The sequence below is a fragment of the Theropithecus gelada genome, chromosome 5 (genome assembly GCF_003255815.1).
Source record: "Theropithecus gelada isolate Dixy chromosome 5, Tgel_1.0, whole genome shotgun sequence".
In the NCBI taxonomy this organism is placed as follows: Eukaryota; Metazoa; Chordata; class Mammalia; order Primates; family Cercopithecidae; genus Theropithecus; species Theropithecus gelada.
This window is the reverse complement of record NC_037672.1, coordinates 169,616,575-169,641,597: the sequence shown is the minus strand read 5'-3', so window position 1 is coordinate 169,641,597 and position 25,023 is coordinate 169,616,575. Positions and strand designations below refer to the sequence as shown.

The window sequence follows — 25,023 nt, the reverse complement described above, 5'->3', positions numbered from 1 at the left end:
TCCCTTTGGGCAGATCAATTCGGAGCAGTTTGCACAGCATCTGTGGTACACTCAGTGAATCCTGGTGTGTTGCGGCTCTTTATGCCTTGTCTGCATCTCCAGACAGCGGAGACAAGGCTTTCCTCATCTATTACTGTGCTTGCGTTTAGGCCGTTCTGCTTTAGCTGCAGCCTCCAAGACTGAACAACCAGCATCCATCATATTCGCATGGTAAATAAATAACCCCGTGTCTTTTGATTCTGAATCTTTTTTTTTTTTTTTTTTTGAGAAGGAGTCTCATTCTGTCACCCAGGCTGGAGAGCAGTGGTACGATCTCAGTTCACTATAACCTCTGCCTCCTGGGTTCAAGCTTTTCTCTTGCCTCAGCCTCCTGAGTAGCTGAGATTACAAGCGTGTGCCACCACGCCCTGTTAATTTTTGTATTTTAGTAGAGACAGTTTCACCACGTTGGTCAGGCTGGTCTCAAGCTCATGACCTCAAATGGTCCACCTGCCTCAGCCTCCCAAAATGTTGGAATAACAGGCGTGATCTACTGCTCCTGCCTGATTCTGAATCTTGTTTTCTGTTCATATCTACTTTAGGCCCCAGACATTTATCTCCACATACCTTTTTAACCTACCCTTGATAATTTCTGAGATCTCTTTCTCTGGCCCCCACATCTTACACTATGGAGAGCCACCTGCACTCCCTTCATGGGAGCTCTGTTAGAGGAGGGACCAGAAAGATTTTACTCACCTATAAATCAATCTACTCACCTATAAATCAATCTACTCACCTATAAATAACGCTACGGTGTGGCTCCTTGATGACCTTACAGTTAGGGTTTATTTCATACCTCTCAACTTGGGACACATTGGGCATCCAGCCTGCATGTTATTCCTCTTGATTCCCTGTGTACATTACCTTTACTTTAGGAGTTAAAGCCTCCTTTGCAAAAACAAAGATTTTGACCTTTTGTCCGTGTTTTCTTTTAAAAACAATTTACCTTTTAACCAGAAGGTGGCAGTATAACACAAACAAAAGTTTGAGTAAACTGCCGTTTTTAGTATTTTAGACTCACTTCAGCATCACAAGCAATAGCAGTCCCATTCTGGCCTAGATTTCTACAATAATTCTGAATTTAAAAATAGACTCTTTCTAAAGATTTGATCTATTGGTCATCTTTTTACTATCAGCCATTCGCATACATTTTTTCCAACTGGAAAGTTTGGCCCTGTTTATATCTAAGAATTCCTTTATCCCTGCCATGTCGAAAGTATAAAACAAAAGAGAGTTTTTAGGAAAAATTCTCTTTATCTATTTTACTATGTGCATTCATCTTAGTGAATTTTTAGTTGCTACTTTAAATTCACTATATTATGTCAGCTAAGATAAAATTATTTGGGCTATGGTGTGAGCTCAGATGAGAAAAACAGTCTTTCGGTGGAATTTATTTGAATGCACATTCTAGATATAAGTATACTTATGGGGATATTGTCCTTCAAAGAATTATTTCAGTCTTCCAGAATTATAATTTATTTTTTAGACTCAGCATTCTTTGTGGAATTAGATTTCCTTTGATTTCGTTTCTCAGACTTTTAAAATTATCCTTATCTTCTAGGGAATTTCTCAAATAAAACTGGAAGAAAGCATTCGTCAGACCAAGATGAATTTTATGTCTCAGGAGCCAAGAAGTAGTTTGCAGGATGTGCCTAGTTAAACTTCTAGACACCAAGAAGCAAAGGTTAGAAGTGCATCAGAAAGTTAGAAATCTATTACTTAAAGGCTATATCTACTGCATTTTGTTTTCAGAAAAGACAGTGAGTTGCAAAATGTTCAATTATGGTGAATAAATACTTGCAGTTTAGGTTATTCCAATTCATTTGTGTCTAAATAAGCATTTGAAGTTCTTCGGTATATTTTCTCCTTCTAGAGGCAAGAGGAATCTTCCTACTACAGATCCCATGCCCTGCATCCCCATTTACTTTCTGGTAAATATTTTACTTTCTTCTTTCACTGTGCTGATCACACATGGATACCAGGTTCCAGAACCTGAAGCAATGAGGTGCTGAAGCATGGGTAGAAAGAAAGATCCAGCACAGAGTATCTCTACCAACACTGACTCTAAACTAATTCCGTCATCCAACAAATAGTAGCTACTATGAGGAGTCACTGTGTGAAGTTCCAGCCAGGAACAGGCAGACACGCTCTCTGCTAACATCCTTGTGGATCTGAACCCTGACCCTCTTCCTCTCCTGTCTGTGCTTTGCGCTCCTAAGAGTGAATGTAGGTGGATGGCGAATGTCTTGCATGCCTTTGTCCTATGATGTAACTCTTCTCTCTCAGGTTGCATCTCATACACATACAGAGGGAAGAGGATGTGAAAACACGGGAGTACACCAGAGCGATGCTTCCACAAGCCAAAGAATGCATGCAGGTTGGAGAAGCTAAGAGAGGCTTGGAACAGACCCTTCCCCAGTGTTTCAGAGGGAGCATGCATAGCTCTGCCGACACCTCGACTTAGGACTTCTTGCCTTCCAGGACAGTGAGACAAGTTTCACTTACTTCGAGCCTCTCAGTTTGTGGTACTTTGTTATGGAAGCCCTAGCAAAATAGCCCAGATTTTGGTTCCATCTATTTTGCTTTATAGCATGAGGGATTTCCTTGACTTTCTCCTCCAGACTGCCAGCATGGACTTTAGCCTGGTTCCTTCTATTATTTGGGCCATCCATTTAATCTCTTCTTTTAGTAATCATATTTGAAATACATGAGGATTGTGCTTGTTCCCTTTCCACACAGAAACTGGTCTAGATTGTGGATGAGGATAATTTGATTTTTTAAAAATAAGTATCTTTGTTTCTTTTAGGTTCTGTTGGTTTATTCTGTTTCTTCCCTTTTTTTTAATGCTAATTTAACACAAGATGGTGATCAGATCATCCATTTGAAGAAAGGACTGGTAGGCTTATAATCTGTGTCTGGGTAGGTGGTGTGGAATACCTTGGCGGAAATGGTCCTTCCCTGACAGCAGGGCTGACTGTGGCCCCTGAGTGAGGGGAGGCATAGAATGACAGGCAGGTTTCCCTCCCTGTGGGACATGGGGTTCAGGGAAAACAATTGACAAAATAAGGAGGGTTTAATGAGGGTTGGAGCACTTCAGTGTATTTTTTTTTTTTTTTTTTTTTTGAGATGGAGTCTTGGTCTGTCACCCAGGCTGGAGTGCAGTGACACCATCTCAGCTCACTGCAACCTCCACCTCTCAGGTTCAAGCAATTCTCCTGCCTTAGCCTCTCAAGTAGCTGGGATTACAGGTGCCTGCCACTATGCCTGGCTAATTTTTGTATTTTTAGTAGAGATGGGGTTTCACCATGTTGGCCAGGCTGGTCTCGAACTCCTAACCTCAGGTGATTGGCCTGGCTCGGCCTCCCAAAGTGCTGGGATTACAGGCGTGAGCCACCGCGCCTGGTCCACTGTATTTTCCACCTAAGCAGACCTGCCTTTCCTTTCTTCCTTCAATGTCTAAAGTGCAAGCAGAAGGCTACTTATTTTTTATTCCTTGCTCTACCACTTAAAGAATGCAGTGAAAAAAAAAACTTGTATAGTGAGATAGTATTTTTGAAAGAAATTATTATTGATAAAAGTTTTCTTCTTTTTCTTGTTGCATTTGGCTTTCCACCCATAGAAGTTCAGGCTTCTTTTGGTTTAGAGGAAGGCAGTGCACCACTAAGAATAGGAAAGTCACTGCTCAGCTTGGCTTTCAAAATAACATAGTATCGAAGAAACAGAGCTTTCATTTGCAAGAGCAATGATTTGTTGAAAGAGAGAACATGAGGTGTTGGTTCCAACAAATCACAGTTGGGGGGTTTTGGCCCACTTCTAACAGGTCCTGGTAGGTGGAGTGTGGTAGGAAGACAGAGACTCCAAATCAATTTTAGGATTCCAGAACATAGAGGGATTGTCCCCACTTCCTGCCTAGAAGTCATGGTTTGTGGATACCTCTAAGTAACATGCTCTATGCCAACATGAGGAAGCTCATTACAACAGAATGAGTGGCATGGTGGGTTAGGCAGACAGAGCCTGAGATAGGGCCTCTTGGTTATCCATAACCTGCAAAGGGTGGAATTCTTGCCTGTTGGAGGGAGAGGACCAGATGAGAGTTGAAAGCTAGGGGACCTGTACTGTGAAGCAGGGTGAAGGGACTCATCTCTGAGATTTGGGGCTGAACAAACCAAAGCTAGGGTCCAGTAAGAGCCTGGGCCTCTTGGACTAGTCCTTAGCCAGATCTTAGAACTTAGGTAGAACTGAGTCAGAGGGAGCGTGACCCTACCATGCAAGAGAGCAAATGGAGACATGACATCTGTGGGCACTCTGTCCAGTGAGGACAAAGCCTCTTTTGAAAGGTCTGCTGCATCCAATCTGAATCCAGCCGAGGCTAACTGAGAAAGATAAAGCATCAGATGACACCTGTCCCCATCGTGACTTGCCTCACGATCAAGATGCCATCCTGAGAGTGGAGGAGAATGGAGGAAAGTTGAGCAGAGCAGTTTGGAAAGGAAAACAATCCTGGCATGGAGTTAGACTTTTGAATTGACTGAGTTTGATTTGGGAATTTACTGAGAATTTGCCCATAAGAGACCAAGTTCTGGATCAGAAGAAATGCACATTTAATTGGTGAGATCAGGGGCTCACTGCTGTCCAGTGACCTGAGATTCAGGAAAAAGGGCCGTGCTCCGGTCTTCTTTGGATGTTCCTCTCCCTATGGGATGGGTAGTCTGGAGGCTAAAGGGATGTCCTGTTCCCTACATCCCCACAGGCTGCACACCTTTTGTGAACTGGGTTTTCCAGACTGCTTTATTCCCTGCACAAAGGATTCTGAGCCTGCTTCAAAGGCCTGAGTCATTCCATTATTGTTTGATTCTTTTTCCATGAGCTGCTTTCCCGGGTTTGGAATTTATATCCTTAGGGCTGGGAGTTGGGCAAAGGATGGCTATTTTTGTAGAAGGAATTAGATGTGTGGGCTTCCTTGTCTACCTGCATCGTGTGTGCCCACGGGCTGTGGAGGCACAGAACAAACAGGAAGGGAAGGTGTGGGCTGTGGGTTGCTGTCCTGCCTGTCTGCCGGTGCTGCAAGAGCTGAATGGATGCTGAGGAGCAATTCTACATGCATCCCTACTCTCTGGGTTGTTTTGAAGGTATATTGATCAAGAAAGGAGGACAGAACAGAATCCAGTAGTTTGCTAGCTCAGTTAATAAACTTCCAAATACTTAGCCATATGCCACCTGAGCCTTCATTTGCACTCTTGCCCTGGAGTCAAATGTGTTAGGAGCCAGCCTGCTGCTCACGGTGGAAGCAGGACTCCAGGGCTCTGTAAGGCTCAGTTATGGAGATAAAGAAAGTTACATTCATGCCCACTTGAGTTGTAACTGTATGTTTCAAACCTGCTCCATATGCTACAATTACCATCTATGAGATGGTTTCTATTACTACAAAAAGTTAAAATGTAAATTCCTGGAGCAGTGTTAAGCAAAGGAAAGAACATTTAGCTAGCCTGTATTCTTCACTAACTTTAAATTCGTGGAATGGCTGGGGGATAGATGTGGGGAGGAGGGAAATATGGCCTGATCCCACGCTGGCTTCTGTATGTGCAGATCCCAATTCTCTCAGCCATGCATAGCTTTCCCCTACAATTTCCTTCCTCTTACACGGTATTCAAACCTGGCTTTCTTTTTTTTTTTTTGTGGCTTGTGATGTAATCATTCTTTCTCTCACGTATACTTTTACCTTATCCACCACTTTACTCAATTTCTCCCTTTGTGTACCACTTCCGGAAGGCCTTGGATGAGTTTTCCCACCAATCCAGTGCAGGCTGGAAGACCCTAAGCTCCTGCTCTCCTGCCCTGGCTCACCTCAATCCCAGAAGCAGGGTCTGGGCTGAGTCTTGGGCTTCCAACCTAGTTCCCACTGATAGAAAAACAGGCTAACATGCCGGAGGAGGACACAGAAATGGCAAACATCTTCGTGTTGCCACCGAGCTCCATCAGTGAAGAAGGCTGGAGCGGGAAGGTGCCCTCGAGATCACCTTTGAATCAGAAGCTGCAACCTGGAGTGGCCAGCCAGCACGAGGCTTTCCACTGGCGGCCTGGCCTCAGCCTTTCCACTGAATTATGCCATATAATCTCCTTCCCTCCCTCCAGCAAGAGTCCATTGTGTCTCATTTTTATTGGCACTTCAGGACACAAAAACAGACATTTCTTTCTCTTAAATGTATTTCCAGGTGGATCTATACCAAGAAGTATTAGACAAAGAAAAAAAAAGAAAGAAAGATAACAAAAAAGAAAAAGAAAAAAGAATTGTCCCACCAATTTAGCATCATAGTCATTGGTTGATTATTTCATTGAAGGAGGGAGTGATGATCTTGTCAAAACCAGTGCCTCTGTGGATGTAGCCTCACTTTAGATACTTAGCCTAGATCCAGATACATAATCCAAGCAGCAAACAGTAAAGACTAATGACTTCTGTCACAGATAAGCTCATGAAAGTCTGTTACTTTTCTAGTGTCACTCAACTCTATTTACATCAGGGGAGTATGTGCGGTACTATTTTATTTTTAAAAGATTTGCTCTGACTTTGTTAGAGGATTGAGATAGGGAATTCTCTCATTTCTGAAGGTTTCTCACCTGAAGCCAATCCCACCTGCCTCCACAAGTGATCCTGAACAAAGTCAGCCCCAGTGAGAAGACAGCAGCATAGACTCAAAGCCAGATTTTTTATTTTTCACTCCTATTATCCATATGCATCCACTTTCTTAAAAAAAAATCATTTGAAGCAATTTACACACACACAGACACATTCACATACACACATAAATAATATAATATATACTCACATATACATATAAATATAAATACATAAATAACCTGATATCAATGTATTACTTATATGTGTGTACACACACACACACACACACACACACACACACACACACTATACCATGGAAGTCAGGTTCTGACTGAAAGCCCTGGTGGCCAACTCCGTTCCATCTCTGTGGCAGAGTAATAGAGTAATTCAGGACTAGAGACTCCTCGCTGACTCCTGGATACAGATTCTAGTTTTCATCATTTCTTTACATATAACTAGTGAAGCCTTCAACGGCACGCCACATGTAAGGCTTAGTTTTCTTCACTAGACTTTAGATCCATACATATTGCTCAGGCTTGTTATGCCCTCCCATTCTAAGACCATAGTCCATATATATAAGTTCTAAGATTACACTGCCATCAAGCCCACTGGCCCTTCCCAGCCCTGTTCTCAAGCATGTAATTTTGGTCAACCCTCCTGAAGTCCATTGCTCCCACCTGCTTGGGCTCTAGGTGGTGTCTAGAATCTAGACAGCACAAGATGCTTATAGCATCTCGTTATTTGTTAGAAAAGGACAGAACTGAAGATCAATATCATTACCTGGCCCCCTTGTTAAAGATGTTGGTATATCCTAGGTTGTGGTTTTAAAAATGATTTTAATTTTCATTCATGGTGTAAAGGACCTCAGGAAGCCTTCGAGTTTTTCTAAAATATTTATTTATCATCTTTCTTCCTTCTACATACTGGATAAATGCCTTCTATTGTCTTCTTCATTTCTTCCTTTTCTTCTTTACTTTCTACCATTCCCGTATAAGAATTTATGCTCTATTTAGACTGCTCTGTAGGTGACACCTTATAAATAATTGTGCTCAGTCCTGCCACAACATTTTCTGTAGCTAGCATCCTTTTCTGAAAAACTGTCATCTCTTTTTCAAATATATGCAACCTTGTCTGACCACTTCTTCTAACCTTACTATTTATTTCATCCATTCAATCCATATTGTTGGGTGTCTTTTATGCACAGGGACTAGGTGCTAGTGACACAGCCCTGAGTGAATGGAAGAAAACAGCGCTCCCTGCCCTTATGGAGTTTACATTCTAATATTGATGTTGAAATGATTAGGCAAAAAGAATGACTGAATGGAAGAAAACTGCGCTCCCTGACCTTATGGAGTTTACATTCTAATATTGATGTTGAAATGAATAGGAAAAAAGAAGAGTTTTTGAACTAAGAAGGAAAGCAAAGAGGAGAGCAGAGCTGAAGGTGATATTTTAGCAATGAAGCTTTGGGTGAGAAAATGAAGTGAAATGAAGCTAATATATAGGCCTTGGGCCTATAGCCCTGTCTGCAGGGAGAGAAGAGGAAGATTAGGTGAATGGCAGAACATTTTGTTTAATTCTACCATGCTCTGGGATCATGTTATCGGGACAGAATCAATATTGCTGAACTTCAGGTGCTGGGAAGGGGGCTGTGACAGTATTTTCACAGCTGCATAGAAATTTCTCCCTTAACTAAAGGAAGCAAGATTTCAGTTAAAGAAGACTAGGGAGCCAGAAAGAAGAGAGTGGGGCATTATATCCTAGAGGACAGAATCCATGAAAATGCCCAGCTAAGGAATAAATGAGATGAAGTCAAGTCACATCTTAAGGGTAGGGAAGGGACAGAGCAAATTACCTTCACACATTAGACAGACAGACAGACTCAGGACACCAGTTGGGGAAGCAAAACAAATATATGGGGAAGTTCATATAACAGGTAAATGGACCAAAAAAAAAAAAAAAAAAAACCCTACAAAAAACAGTCATCAATCCATTCGTGAACTTCGCAGTTCAACACACAGGGAGCCATTGCTATGTCTTAGGTGGTGCAGTTTTATGTATAACTATTGGGTGGTTCTGGAGGTCTATGGGTGGTTGTCATGAAGAATTCAAACCCTAGCCTGACTATGGAGGAGCTATCTAACCTGGCAGCAGTGAAGCAAGACCAAGAATGAGATCAGAAGCCCAAAGTTCAAGAGGCGATGTTACCAAAGAAACACAGAGGATAGTTAGAACACAAGTCACCGTAAGGTTTGGGTAGAGAAGAGCAGCACATTCTGGAGTTCCACAGAGACCATGGTCCTGAGTGGCTGGTATGCAAGAGTGAACACCTCTTTCAGGATGGATGAACGGGTCTCATCGTCTTTTAAAATAGTGCACATAACCTACCAGGCTACCTATGATTGAATGGCCCTTGCAGAAGTCTCAGTGAAAAACAAGCAGTTCAAGAGTCCAGATACATGGTCAGGAACCAGAAAGAGGAGGTCTCAAAGCCCAAGCTATCCCAGGAACCCAGAGATCTCAAGAGACCAAGACAAACTGAAGAAAAGCAGACAGGTACAGTAGAATAATTACAGGGATTGCTAATTTAGGAATTAATTTTGTTAATATCTTTTTTTTTTTTTTTTTTTTTTTGAGACGGAGTCTCGCTCTGTTGCCCAGGCTGGAGTGCAGTGGCCGGATCTCAGCTCACTGCAAGCTCCGCCTCCCGGGTTCCCACCATTCTCCTGCCTCAGCCTCCCGAGTAGCTGGGACTACAGGCACCGCCACCTCGCCTGGCTAGTTTTTTTTTTTGTATTTTTTAGTAGAGACGGGGTTTCACCGTATTAGCCAGGATGGTGTCAATCTCCTGACCTCGTGATCCGCCCATCTCGGCCTCCCAAAGTGCTAGGATTACAGGCTTGAGCCACCGCGCCCGGCCTTGTTAATATCATTTTAACTGTTAAAGGAAGGAGAAAGTCATAGGGAACATCCTGTTGAGGTAAAGATCACACCCACAAGGAGAAGGAAGAAACAAACAGTCATTTCTGATTCTGACAAGGGAAAAGAGATTGTTGCTACCCCTTACAGAGAATTTCTTTGTCAAATGTGGTTTCCCTACAGACTGGGGGCCCAGGGCAGCCAGGGGCCTCCAGAGCCAAGCAATGGGGGAGGGGGCTTCAAAAGGAGAGACGGGTAATTTACAACTTTGCTTTGGAACATCTCTGCCCGTGTTATACTATCTTACTTTACATTCAAAAAATCTTCAGTGAGTGTGTATTCTGGGCTTTCAAAGGAGATTGGTTTTATTCAATATTTTGATTAGTTTTTTAAACACTTGAGCTGTTTCTACTCCTTTATTCTCACCTTCTGTAGATTAGGACACCATTTAAAAGTTCGACAGTCTTTTCCCTAAACATTTTGTCCTTTTGCGGTTGTCAAATATTGAATTAGATCTTGTTATAAACAGACCAGAAGCTGGCATTGTTGACATTTCCCTTCATTAGTAACTGAAAGCTGACATTTTCAACCTATCAGCTCTAGTTTGGTCTAATGATAAGAACACAGTATGGTGAACAAGGCAATCTGTTTCCTTTCCTGCTCTTATTATGAACTCGCTATGAAACATTAATTGACAAAACGACTTCACTTAATGGGTGCCTAAGTTTCTCTTACAAGAAGAGTAAAAGAAAATTATTGATTAACCCTAGGATTCAAAGTCTGAATGAATGAAAGAAGGCATTAACTTGAGTCCTATGAGACTATTGATTAAACCTAACATTTGAAATCTGAATGAATGAATGAATGAAGGCATTGATTTGAGTCCTGATTTTGTTCCTTATTCATTATTATAGTCTCTTCATTTATTTGGTTCTCACTCTATTTGCAAAATTAGAAAACCACAAAATCTACTTTAACCCATTCAAAAGGATTATTACATAGAGTTAATTAGATAATGTAGTGAGGGCTTTACATATGGTGAAGTGCTAAAGAGATGTTAGTTTTCATATTACATACTACATAGGTTTCATTAAATAGACTATTTGGCCAGTTTAATTGAGGGGCTTCTGGAATAATGAGAAGTTCAGGCAAGATCTGTGGTTGTGGTTGTGGAGAGCTGAAGCCCTAGTTAACTCTGCTGGAACTTGTCTCTAGACTAAACTGATTAACATAGATTTTAATCTAATCCCTCAAATGTTTGGAACTTCAGTTTTGAACCCTCAATCATAGAGAATTACATGGTTGGAGGTTGAGGTCAAGGAGCACATACTTTGGTAGTTTTATGTATCAATTTGACTTTTTGAGGAGGAGGAAGATTTGTAGCAATTGCATGGAGATCTGCAAAATTTGTGAGAATATTGACTTGAGAAGCAGGGAATGAACACAGTTCTCCCACTCTACCAAATGGATATTCCAGGCTCTGGAGGTATCCTAACAGGGGCAGGAGAGAATAAAAGGGAGGATGAACACTATCTAATTAAACTTAGAGGTGAAAGTGGAGAAAACCCCCAAAGTTATCCTTCTAAGCTTATATTCTACATTAAATTCAGTTTTGACCAGTCCCTTTTTCCATAGGAAATCAATTTCATGCTTTACTGATTTTGATTAAATGTAGAATTAATAATATTGGGTCAAAACCTATGTGGAAAGAGTTTTGTGTAAAACAGATTATCTTTATTTTCAAATTCTGAGTAGGCTACTGTACCCCTAACCCTCAATGAAATTTACCCAAGTGGGATGCTAAAATTTTGAAGGTAAATTAGTGCCATCAACAAGGTTCTGATAAAAGCTAATAGTTTATTCTAGGCATCAAGTAAGTTGATCGTCAATCTGTTGTTATCTCCTTTGTGTTAAAAAAGTGGAGGTTCTATGCCCACCAAGGAGAAAGAGCCCCTCTTCCTCCAGATTAGTCAACCCAAACCTGGGTCTTCGGTATTATGAACAGAGGCTCAATCTCAGCCTTACTTACACTCTCCACTGGGCACCCTTGTGCAGGCACAAGTCTATCTGTATGAGGCAGACCTGGAGTGATTTTGTTTGGCCCAGTGTCCTGAACGTGTTTTGAAATAAGACTTTCTGTAAGGATTGGTAAAGGTTAGTGATGTTTTGACTTTACGATATTCACTTATCAGCTGCATTCTTGTGTTTAGGGAAGAAGTAATTGTACTCTCTGAAGGCTTTTTCCCTATTTGAGTATGATTATTCCTTAACACTAGAGAATGTGTCTTCTCTAAGTAGAACGGGAGGCGAAAATCTCCACGGAATCGTGGGAATTCTTACTCTGCGTTCTTACTCCTATTTGCTGTGTAAACTTGGGAAAACTGCTTCACCTCTATGAGCCTGAATCATCTCATTTGTAAAAATTACATATTTCATAGGCTTGAAATAAGGGTTAAGTGGGTTAAGAAGATATGCAAATTTCCTAGCAAAGTGCCTGACCCATAGCAGTAGATATTTAACAACTGTTAATTTCCCCTCCATCAACATGTGTGAAAGAAAGAATAGCATGGAATGATGAGTCAGCAACCCCAGATTCCAGTAGTAGCTGTTAAATTTGCTGGTGGTGACAATGGATAAGTCATTTAGACTGTATAGCTTAGGTTTCCTCTTTTATAAAAAATGAGAAGTTGAATTGTCTCTAAGGTTTCTTCTAGCTTGATGAATTTATGATTATTTGCACTTTTTTTTGATTTTATTCTAAGCCTACATTTAGCAGAAAGTTATATTTGTTACCTAAGAACCACTGACTTTCACACGGTGTTGACATCAGCACTTTCTCACATTCTTATACAAGAAAGAGAGTCTACAAATTCTGCATGGTGTCCCTTGGAAGAACAAAGGGAGGTACTATCAGTAAATCTATAGAAAGCATTCCACTTCCGTGTGACAGTGATACAACTCTCTGTAGCAGAGAGGTAGAATTTTCTCCATTTTAGCGTGAGCTATGCCTCACACTTCTGGATTGCAGAACCAGCTCACAAGGATCTCACCTTTGGCCCATGTCAGAGGATCTTCCATGTCTGAAGTGCCTACCTTGAGGTCCTTGGCAATGGGTCACAGCTACTGCTATCCGTGCCTAGGGACATTTGTAGGCTAGATATTGGCCCTGGTTGAGGAATTACTGAATTCAGACTGATATGTCTATGGAACATAGTGGTTTCTGAGAGAATAGAATGGATGATTGTGGCTGGATGTGGTGGCTCATGCCTGTAATCCCAACACTTTGGGAGGCTAAGATGGGCAGATCATGAGGTCAGGGGTTTGAGACCAGCCTGACCAACATGGTGAAACCCTGTCTCTACTAAAAATCCAAAAATTAGCCAGACATGGTGGTATGCGCCTGTAATCCCAGCTACTCAGGAGGCTGAGGCAGGAGAATCTCTTGAACCTGGGAGGCAGAGGTTGCAGTGAGACGAGATCATGCCATTGTACTCCAGCCTGGGCGACAGAGTGAGATTTCATCTCCAAAAAAAAAAAAAAAAAAAAGGATGATTGTAGCCTGTGAATTTTTTCCCCATTGCTGTGTGTATATATTTATTATACTTATTTTAAACATTTTGGAAATTGGTAGTATAAATAGATGGAAAATAGAGAATGTCAGTTCTCACTAATAAGTCTAGGCAAGAATTCCATCGATGGTGATTAAAACTCTTAGTTCTATAAGTCTTTAAGGAATTGTGAAGATCTATCTGAGGAAGACTGGCAGTGCAAAGATAATTTTCCCACAATCACAAAGACAGAATAGAGGTGGATTCCGAAAAATATAATCAACTTGCAAAATTGAATAAACTGCTGAATCGATTCTTTGTATTTAGCAAAAGGAAGCATATCTAGGAACCTGCATACATTCTCTAGAAATTAACTTGATTTTTACAGTTGACAGAGTCATGTATTAGGGTCTGGATACCTGATATACTGGATGGACTATTTCATGCTGCCCTTGGAGACAAGTTGGAGACGTTAATAGTATTGCAGCAGTGAAGTGAATTTACATATATTGACGCGTTACATCAACGAGTGTGAACTTTTACAAGATTCTAGTAGACCTGGAAAACATGGTGATAGAACTGAAAATATGTAGCCTGGAAAAGAAAAATGTTTTGTTGTTTTCCCTCTTGAGTAGTATGGGCATGGCAATTGTTCTCAAATATTTCTAATAGCTCTGTCATTAAAGACCAATTCAATATTCCTTGTATCTCGAGTAGGACAATTTGGGATCAGAAAGGCAGAATTTCTTCATGTGAGGGAAAATGTGTCTGTCAATAAGTCTAATAGAAAGGATATCTTTTGAGGTAGGAAATTTACTTTAAAGATGAGTTACTGCAGAGGTTGGATGCCTGTCTTGGACATTGTCTAGTGGTTGCTCACATTGAAGGTAATTTGGACAAGATAATTTTCTTCGGGCCCACTCTAAACTTTTAGAAAGCAAACGACCATCTTTCTCTTTGTCATCATGGCTGAAGGAGCATATTATGTTTTGTCACATAGAAAAGTCTTTCATTTTTAAGTGCCCTGATTTCAAGATGGACCAGTAATGAGAAAACCATCTAAAAGCCATGAATAACAAGAATTTTCTCAAGGCATTACGTCATGATAAAAGTCATCAGAAAGAGGGAGCATTCTGGTTTCTTCCTTAATAAATAACCCCAAATATTTAATTTAGAAAATTAAATTAAAAATTTATTTTAATTTAATTTTGTTTTGTTTTTGTGTTTGAGACAGGCTGGAATGCAGTGGTGCGATCATGGCTCACTGTGGCCTCAACCTCTTAGGCTTAGGTGTTCTGTGCACCTCAGCCTCCCAAGTAGCTGGGACTACAGTCATGCAAAATTGAATAAACTGCCCCACTATTATTTTTTTTTTTTCATAGAGACAAGGTTTTGCTATGTTGCCCAGGCTTGTCTCAAACTCCTGGGCTCAAGCAATCTGTCCGCCTTGGTCTCCTGAAGTTCTGGGATTACAGGTGAGAGCAACTGCTCCTGGCCCCAAAATATTTCTCTCTCTCTTTTTTTTCTTTTTTGGAGACGGAGTCTGGCTCTGTTGCCCAGGCTCAAGTACAGTGGCACAATCTCTGCTCACTGCAACCTCCACCTCCGAGTTCAAGTGATTCTCCTGCCTCAGCCTCCCAAGTAGCTGGGACTACAGGCGCCCACCACCATGCCCAACTAATTGTTGTATTTTTAGTAAAGGTGGGGTTTCACTGTATTGGCCAGGCTGGTCTTGAAATCCTGATCTCAAATGATCCATCCACTTCGGCCTCCCAAAGTGCTGGGATTACAGGCACAAGTCACCATGCCCAGCCAAAATATTTCTTAAATGTATCCAATCCAATAGAAGTTATGACCACTATATGATAATTTGTATCAAGAATGTTGCTTTTTCTCTTACATTCTAGTAGCAGTTTGTTGAAAAACAGGATCCCTTTGTAAATATCAATAAATATTTTCTTAATGCTCAAAGTTATCCATGAGTTTTCCTTTTCTTTTCTAGACCCATTGTTGAAGGTCTTGATTCCTAGTTTAGAAAGTTAGTAGATGTTGACCTCTTTCATTGTGTAGTGTATGTGAAGAAATACAGTTTATATGACATCAGGTTCATATATACCTTATATATGAAGTTGAATATTTGAGAAATGACATTTATACCTACCCACTAGTATAACACTCTAAAATTTTCAATTGAATTCAATCCAATTCATTAATAATTAAATACTGTTAATGCCCCACTACTTTCACAGAATTTTCAGCTTGAAAAACACTGCTGTAATCAACAGTCATTGAAAATTCAAGTAATGGCAGAATAAATGAGATAATTCAAATCTTGTCACATAAGACATTTGATAAACTTGCTAAAGATAGATAAATTTTGCATCCTTATTGTACGAAAAGTCCTGGGGTTTGTGATACATTTGTACATTCTTCTTTGTTTCCCTTCTTCCCAGCTTTTCAGCCTCCTCTCCCTGTCTTCCCACAGAAAACCACACTCTTTGGCAGCAGCCTCTTGAAACGTGAAAGACTGTAAGAAAGATGTATAGATACACTGCCTTCATTCTGTGCACCTTAAAGCTTTACAGCTAGAGAAGCAAGTTGTAGCCTAAAGCTTGTCTGTTTATAAGCACATTCAGGTGACTGCCGTGATAATGAAATTGCCGATACACTGCTCAGAGCTGCTTGGGTAACCATTCTTTTATTATCAGGACGGCAAACACGGTTTATAAGATCAAAGTGGACACCTCCTACAAGTTACATTTATTACAGGAGGCTAAAGTGTCCACATTCCTAGGAATCAATAAGACTTAAGGCAGAAAGATAGTAATATGCAATAGATGAATGCAATTTTTGACAGTTCAACAACCACCTAAGTAGGTGACAGAAACAAGAGGTAACCTAGTTCTGAAAGTTACCAATTCTGCCAGTTCTGTGGTTAAGCAAGGCGCTTGATATTGTAATAGCCACAGTCAGAGTCAGCCTGACAAAAATTTTGACTGTCAATACAGGCACTGAGAATGCTTTTAGAATTGTCTCCACTGCAGATTCCTCTGACAGCATTTTGATCCCACTGTTTCAGGAAGCAGGACCCCTACTCTGCGATCACAGTGCAAATAAAGTTAAGGTCATGATAACCAATCACTATCACGGCATTTGGGAAGCCAGCCTGGGTGAGTTCCAGCCCTTAAAACATGGTACTTTCGCATTGTAGTGGCCTAACTGTGGCTCTTCTGCTGTGGACCGGCATCTAATAACAGTTCTACCATGGTTAAGGCCTTTTGTACTCCTCTCCACATGCATGTTTTAAAAATTTTTTACATTTAAAATGTTTTAAATTTATTTTCTTTTCTCATCTATATTTTAAACTGACATATAAAAGTTGTATATATTTATGATGTACGACATGATGTTTTGAAATATGTACACATTGTGGAATGGCTAAATCAAGCTAATTAACATATGCATCACCTCACACCCTTGTCACTCGTCCCACCTTAAGCCCCTCTCTGTCAAGATTTTCAGATGGTTACCTTCAGAGAAGTCTGAAGAGCATCTCTCAGCTAAGCCCACTTCAAATGCTTATTAGAAACGCTTTTGCTTAGATTACTAAAAAGCTTTTCTAGTAGTTTTGAATATCTGTGAAATTTTGGCCAAAGCATTTGAGGAAGTAATAAAGGTCCTTTATTATTTCTTTTCAAAAACTCTCCAGTAAGTGGAGAGTCAAAAGAGGCTGAACTCCAGAAGCTCTGGATATTTAATGAGAGCGCTTTATTTTACAAAAGAAACGACTTCTCTAGCGTGGTATCAAGCTAATGTCTTCTGAAATTCCCTTTGCTTCCCCAGGAGTTCATTTTTCTAAAGACTAGAAGTGTAGGAAACATTTTCTTGATAATTTTGAAATGTTATTGTAATTTAAACTGTTAGTGTCAGAGAAGTGGTTTTTGTACTCAGTAGCTTCTTTACTGCAAACTTTTACAGCCCATATTATTGATGAAAAGACAATAATATTTAATGCATTTTAAATGGACTCAGAGTGTGCAAAGCTTGATCACAGATATATCTATTTTTCTTGTACTAAGAAAAACATATATAATAGTTTTTAAATAACAATTTTAATGATGTCAAAGGGTGCAGTATGAAGAATAGATATATAGTATGCCTTGGGTTATCTCTGGGCTAACTGTTGGAAAAAGTTTACCATTTACTATGAATGGTCTTGATAGTCTGTCAAACTAAACTATACATATTTTTTTCTTTTTCTTTAAATGCATATTTCTCATGTCCACACTGAAAAAATGGGATGTCGTTTGGTAGAAATTAATCATTAGATCTTTGCTGTACCTTCTTCTCTGTACAGTATGTACTTAAATTAGGGGCAGGATTATCAAAGATAATTGACTCTGGATATATCACTTTGATTGAATTCCCCATGTTTCAGTTGTGGGAACACCTGCTTAGGAGCACGCTTCCATTATAGGTAAACAATTTCCAACAGGGTGTAGAAAGTAGGCTTAAACACTGGTTCATATTTTATATCAATTTCTAATAAAAGAAAAACAAAATAGTTGTTTTCAGTAATCTTTAGGGAAAAGTCAAAAGAACAGAGACACCTGAAAATAAGAAAGCGTCTTAGAAGGGAACATGCCTTCCTTCTATATGTATTTTCTGTTCATGCATTTTTGTGGTTCTTTCATCTGTATAGTTTCATGTTTAGCAAAGTTTAAGAAGGAGTGATCCATGAATTCAGCACAGCTTTTAATTTTCTACAGGGTGTAGGTCTGACCTTTCTCTGATGTTTTGCATATTGTTACCACCTGTTTTATTCCATTTTGTTAGAGATAATTGTCTTCTTGAGCCCAGGTTTAACACTGCAATGAGTTACCTGCCCTCACTCCCTTGGCCCCTCCCTTGGCTGCTACTCACTCAAAAGGGTCGCTGGGATCTGCCCTCTGGAGCTCTGGAGGGATGGGGATTCTTTTGTAGTACATTTCCCAGTCGAAGGCTCCTCGCATGGCATCCCCAGCTTGTGCCTCATACCCAAAGTGATTGTGGTCAATGACATCGATCATGGGACACACGATGGTTTTGTGGTTTAGTGCAATTTGGTCTGAAAAATGAAAGCACAAAATAGGAAATGACATGCCTGCCTAGGTCATCTATCATTTTTCAGCAAAGAGAAGCCTATAGTCCCCTACTAATGCATAACGCTTGTAGCCTTGGCTTCCTGTCGTCCTTAGAGCACTTTTCAGGAATCTCTGAATTCTGGACTTAACGTGATGGGACAGCAATTAGGTCCAGTAAGAGTTGTTGTATTTTCCTTTAAGAAAGTTATGTCCCAGAGAGACTTGCAGAAGTCCATTTAGCTCTCCCTGTGTCACATTTTTGCTCTGACCTGTCCCCAATCTGTCATTTTATCGTGCATCCAACATGCGCAGAGTATAAACAGTAGTTGTGTTCTTTCAAGCATACTGCTGGAGCCTGCTGAGAAAATACTGGCCTGCTTTCCGGAGGTTCCAAAATGTGAATATTCAACTTCATGGATCTTGTGGCATCTAATCTCATAACAATCATGGTGGCTGCTCTCCTATAAATGCTGACAGATCATACATAGAATTCTTTGCTCTCAGGTTTGCCAGAGATTTTTCCAAGTCCTATTTTGCCGTTGTTCTTGGAGCTAAACTCTGTTGATCAAAGCTATACAGTTTCTTCCCTCATCATATTTGAAAAAGTATTACGTGATATTATAGTACTGCGATGACTTCTACTACTCTTAAATTCTTGAGTAACTACCAAGTGATTTATTCTCATGCTATTCCTAATACTCTTAGCAACCCTGTAGGGTAACTATTATTGTTATCCCCAATGTATGAGGAAGGTAAGATTAGAGAAATTAAATAACTTGTCAAGGGTTATGCAGCTTTTGAGAGCAATAACCAAGATGCAACCTCTGCTTAACAATCCAATTTCAAACCTGACCTTTCGATTGTTCGATTGTTCTCATGGTAGCAGAGAGGTGATCTGTTTTTTTCAGTTCCAGCACCTTCCTTTCCTATGTGGTTATGGTTATTGTGATGACTTAACAGGTAGCACAGGGCACTGGCATTTGCATCCTTTGGTTTAGCTACAATACCTATCTGTGAGGAAACTTTCTTTCCAAGAATGTAAATTTAGTTAATATTTATTGTAACAGACCAGTGCTGTCTAATAGGCAGACCTTCTTGTTATTCGGAAGACCTTTAGATGTGACAATAAACAAATAAAAAACAGATATCATTTAGCACAATTAGGAAGTTTGGTTGTTTCCATATCATATTTTCTTTCCCCAGAGATTGCGGAGTAAATGTAATTTGTTTTGGGGATAAAGTTCCTGCAGTAAGGAAACTGTCTGTTTGCTTCAGAAGTTTGTTTCTCTTAAGCATAGGATAAAAAGCATAAGGTTTTACTGGTTGTAATAATAAGTGGTTTTATTTTGATGACACTGATGAAACAGGGATGGAAACCACAGAATTTTGTGAACACTTTCCCCTCTAGGTCTATATGCCTTTCCATCCATCCATCCATCCATCCATCCATCCATCCATCCATCTGTCCGTCCATCCATCCATCCATCCATCCATCCATCCATCCATCCATCCATCCATCAATCCATCCATCCATCCATCCGTCTGTCTGTCCGTCCATCCATCCGTCCATCCATCCATCCATCCATCCATCCATTTATCCATCCAGTCATTCTCTTCATATTTCAACAATTATTTATTGATTAGAAACTATGTGCTAGTCACTTTTTCTAGGTTCTGGGGATACCATGATGAATAACATCACAAACAATTCTGTCTTTAGGAATGAAGCAAAGACAATGAATAAACATAATAAATAGCTAAATTATATAGTGTTTTAAAAGGTGATAAATGAGATGGGAAAAAAATAAAACAGGGGAAGGGGAATGCAGGATACTGGAGTGTGGAAAGGGTTGCGATTTTAGGGCATGGTCCTGGTAAGCCACAGAGAGCCAGAGGTGGGCTTAGTCTTACTTTAGTTTAATTAGCAGATGAAGAGACCCCCCAGCACCATTTCTAGTTAATCTCCACCAAGGGATGGCTAAGCATTTGTTTTTTACCAGGGCAAGCCTTATAATGGCTTGAGATGTCTTTGACAGAGGAGACCGACGTTGCTGGGTCCAGAATATTTTTTATCTCATCCCTGCAGGTATTTTAGTATTAAAGTTTCAGTGACTTTCTTCAATCAAATTCAGAATCAGGTTGATTTACAAGTTCCTTGACCATCAAGGAGTCCCAAGGTGACCCAAAGAGAATGTGTCTGTTAAAGTAACTGTCAACTTTTCCTTCAAATTTCCTTTTCACTCTTATCCAGCGGTACTAGCTTAGGTTGAAAGCAGCATGACTAATTTTTCATCCAAGGCTTGTTCCTACATTTCAATTTCCAGGGATCAAACAAACAGACTTAATGGGAAATTGAAATTCAGGTATAATCCCGAGGTGAAAAATGAGCCAAGAAACTGTGTGGCTCTGCCTGTTTTTTCATTTTGGATGATGTGTCAAGACACTGATAGAGGAAAATAAAAAAAGATAGTGATCCTGAACTTGAATCATTTCTTATCCATCAGGACTACAGGAAATGAAATACTTTAATGAGAAATGTGGGTTGTGGGTTTCTCTTACTCTTTTTTTTTCTGTCTTCTTCTTTTTAGTTAGATTCATAGTGAACAATCAGACACTCAATAATTGGCATTTAGGGATTTGCTTTGATTCATAAATAAATTAGGCCTTTTGCTGACTTCCTTGAGTATTCAACACCATATAGGTCAAATTCTGTTTGAGGGAATCTCACTGTTGCTGATGAAGCTCTAAATTGCTGTGTCCTTGGACAAGGTACTTTTAATTAAAGGCTCAGAGGAGTCTCTGACTGCAGGGGCACCGAAACATTCTGGTTGATTAGGGTAGCTGGGCAGTCATCTGTGCAGGGGTATGTGGCTGGGCAATGTGGTGGGGGATGTTGGGTACTGGTTGTTTCCTGTTTTAAATCCTATACAGTTTCCATTGATTTTTCCCCCACATCTTTTACTAATGGAGCTTTGCTGGTTCTTGCTGAAAACCTACACAGTAGTCAATAGCAAACTGTTCTTTCTGAGACAGCTATTGTGAAGGCAGTTGCTAATGACTTTAGTTCCAAGGCCAGGGATATTTTTACAATAAAAGTTGATTTAGCAAAGTCAGAAAGGTGAACACTATGTGTGCACCGACAACTTTTTAGAAGGAGGGTTTTTTTTTTCCAAACTGACTATTTCTTATCTACAACTGGACTTTATATTTTACTTCGTTTTAAAACGAAAGTAATGAAGCTTGAACTGAACCACACATATGTTTTCTACCTTAAATTACTTTCAGTTCTTTTGTGTATCTAACAGTCCAAGTGTGTTATGACATAATCTTGTTTCCCTCAGCTTAGCCATATTGTGAGCATTTAAGACACAGCACCTGGACAGCTGCGCTGTGTTTGAAGGAATCTCTGTAAATACAGGGAACTGTATATTTAGGGCTATAGGATGCTGCCAGAAGTGGAAAGAATAACAGAAAAGAAACGGCATTATAAATCCTAGAAAATGTCAAGGTGCTTACACTTTAACTGTATTCTGGGGATGAATATTTTTCCTTCCTCTTTTCTTAACAATCCTGTAATACTTGTTCAATGTGTGTGTGTGTGTGTGTGTGTGTGTGTGTGTGTGTGTATTTTAATCTTGCTGTAGTTACAGGACTATAAAAGAGTTTTGGGGTACATTTTTCTTTTAGTGTTCACCCAGTGAATTTGACAACGCTAAAGGAGGATATCTAAGATAAATGAAACCTTTTTAAAACTGTAAGTTAGCTTGAAGTTGGTATTATTTAAAATGCCAATTTTATGGCATTATGTAGAATACTGCCTGAAGCAGTTACCTAGAAAACTGTTTTCAGCAGTGGTAAATATAAAATTCAAGGCTTCTACTGGAAACCTTGTAGAAGGGACCTCTAGCATTTGTTGATTGCAAACTAAATAGAAGCAAACCGCTCACTCCCCCTGAGGCATCCCAGGATGGTGCCGTAGCAACCTGTACTCACTGAGGAGTGGGGGCAGCCAGTTCACATTGACCTCGCAGTGGGAGTCCAGGAACGTCAGGACTTCTCCTCTGGCCATAGATGCCCCCAGGAGACGGGTCCTGATGAGTCCTTCTCTTTTCTTGGTGCGAACAATCCTCACTTTGGAAAATCGGGCCATGTATTCTTCCAATTTATCCTTCAGGTGTTCTAGGAAGGAAGTAGAAAATGCTTAGAAAAAACGCCAAACATTAGTTGCAGCTGAATTATTCATGGTTGTTTGTGCATAGAGAGTATGTGACTGATGAATCCTGGGGTAACATTCTCCTCTCCTTATCTAGATGCGAGATACTAATAAGGTTTTCGCATCCTACAGTTTTCCAAAATGCTTTTTAAACTGCAAATATTGCCCTTTTTTGAACATAAAAGTCACTGACATGCCAGAGGTCTGTTACGCAGTTACTGCTGGTTGACAGCCACAGCGTGTAATCCTAGCCCACACTCCAAAGATGGCTTCTGCCCTGTGGTCCCTGCTGGGTAAAAGTCAGATGAAAATCCTGGAAATGGGCTCTTTCCAACCAAAGAGTTCTTTATAGCAGGGCTTTGCCCAGTATTTTGTGTATTGAAAATAATGCATGTAAAACAACAGGAAAGAAAAATATCTGTCATATCAAGAAGAACCAGATTTTTTCCCCCACAAGTTAATAGCAAACTAGTAAGCAAGTTTAGCATCTTGCTTCTGATTTGAAGTGGAAAGATGACTGACTACAGATGAAATACTATACAGTCGTTTGGAACTTACCTATTAAAGATTTGGAAATATTTCTTAGCGATTTAAATTTGGAAATGTTTCTTGCCTAATTAAAAACAAATAGTGGAAACAAAATCAAATCGGATAATTTATTCAGAGAATAAAATATTTCCTACTGTCTGTGACAAAATGCATCAAGCTCTCAGTTCTTACTATGTCAGATAAGAGTATTTGCTGCCTTCCTGGGGTCATGTACTTATATGCTTTATATCCTCTGCTTTCATTCTGCTGTATCTAAGACATTATGAAGGTTTTATTGGAATCTCTGACAGGTATAGTCTAATATTCATTGAAGAAGAATCTTAGTATGCATATGCTGTGTATTTTTCACTTTTCAAATGTTCTCGGCATGTCTGTAATCAAAGGCAATATTACGAAGTCTCTTTGCATGATCTGTAGCAATAAGGATTCATGTAGGATTTGTGATTCCTTCCTGCTATCCAATGTAACAGATGTCAGAATTACTCTGTATTGGAGTTTCTCTGTGCATAGAGGTTCATTCTCATTTCTTATTAACTAGTATAGTTTTATAAAATCTTAATTTCCCTTTTTATTGACGGTTCTATGTTTCACATAATGGGTCAATGAAAACAGTATTTGGCTTTCTAATTTTCACTGTAAAAGAATACAGATGGGGCCAGGCATGGTGGCTGATACGTGTAATCCCAGAACTTTGGGAGGCAGAGGTGGGAGGATTACCTGATGTCAGGAGTTCAAGACCAGCCTGACCAACATGGTAAAACCCAGTCTTTACTAAAAATTCAAAAATTAGCCAGGCATGGTGGTGGGCACCTGTAATTCCAAATACTTGGGAGACTGAGGCAGGAGAATTGCCTGAACCCGGGAGGTGGAGGTTGCAGTGAGCTGAGATTGTACCGCTGCTCTCCAGCCTGGGCAACAGAGTGAGACTGTGTCTCAAAACAAAAACAAAAACAAAAACAAACAAACAAAACAAACAAATACAGATGGAATTTTCCATGAGAGTGTTTTAGCTCAAAATGTGTTCCCCTGTATTTTGTTCTTCATGTAAGTAACAGGGATATGAAGATCAGACTATGAAAAGTAAACTCTTTTTCCAGGGTTGGAATCAGAGTAGGCCTGGGAGGGATGTCTACAATGGTAATACATATGAGTAGGTCATGCAAACTCTTGAAGCCCGAATAGCCTCACCTATAAGACGTAAAGGATTTAGGGGATTGTTTTTTTCCTTCTAGAATGTGGTGGACAGTCAAGCTTTGAATTAGGCTTCAGTGAGACTGGTCAGTGTTCATTCAACAAACATTTGTGTATTAAGCCAATAATCAAAGACTAGTAAGTCACTTGTATGCATGAATAAAAACAGCATTTTTATCTGAAGAAATGCCTTTGAATGCTGAGCACAAATGACAAAAAATTTAGAATTTTGTTTTTCCTGGTGAGATTTTGATGATTCATCATCTTGTATCTCTTGCAAATTAAAGGAAGAAGTTTTGGCAAGCCACAGACTATCAAATATGAGTATTTAAGCAGTATTGTGCTCTCTCAACTAAGAGGCAAGTTCTACTGTGTGCCTCTTTGCTCCTGCCCCTCTGCTCAGTGCTCCCCAACACAAGGCTTCCCTTCTCCATTGTGTGTAAGCTGCAAAGAAAGATTCTACGGGCTATAAAACACACTGCATGTGTGTAAAACTGCAGCTTTACTCTCTTGTCAAGGGACTAAAGAAGACGCAAGTGACACCACTGCACAATCAAAGGCAATGACTAAGTGATGAGTGATCAATACAAGGACGTCATTATGTGTCAGCATCTTGAAAGGGCCATGTGCTGTCAGGATTTCCCACAGTAATAAATATTTAAGAAAACTTTATAATCTCGTTACTGTAATTTATTTAGGTATTGAAATCTTTCTGTATCATCAATTTACAAACAAGTTGCATTTTATATATTTAATTGTAAATCGGTTGTTTGGACCACAGAAGATATTGTCTCATGGAAGTAGTGTCTCAACAGTCATTGGGGA

General features: G+C 39.9%; 1 protein-coding gene across 3 annotated transcripts in view; it reads right to left on the bottom strand.

The window, feature by feature from the left end:
* The window catches only part of GALNTL6 (polypeptide N-acetylgalactosaminyltransferase like 6), a 1,222,748-nt gene that overhangs the window by 200,649 nt on the left and 997,076 nt on the right, over positions 1-25,023 (bottom strand). For all 3 annotated transcript variants that reach the window (XM_025385422.1, XM_025385423.1, XM_025385424.1), the window contains 2 exons: positions 22,239-22,424; positions 18,046-18,229 (listed from right to left, as the gene is read on the bottom strand). In XM_025385422.1, coding sequence (XP_025241207.1) covers positions 18,046-18,229; positions 22,239-22,424 — 370 coding nt within the window. The remainder of the gene's footprint in view (positions 1-18,045; positions 18,230-22,238; positions 22,425-25,023) is intronic.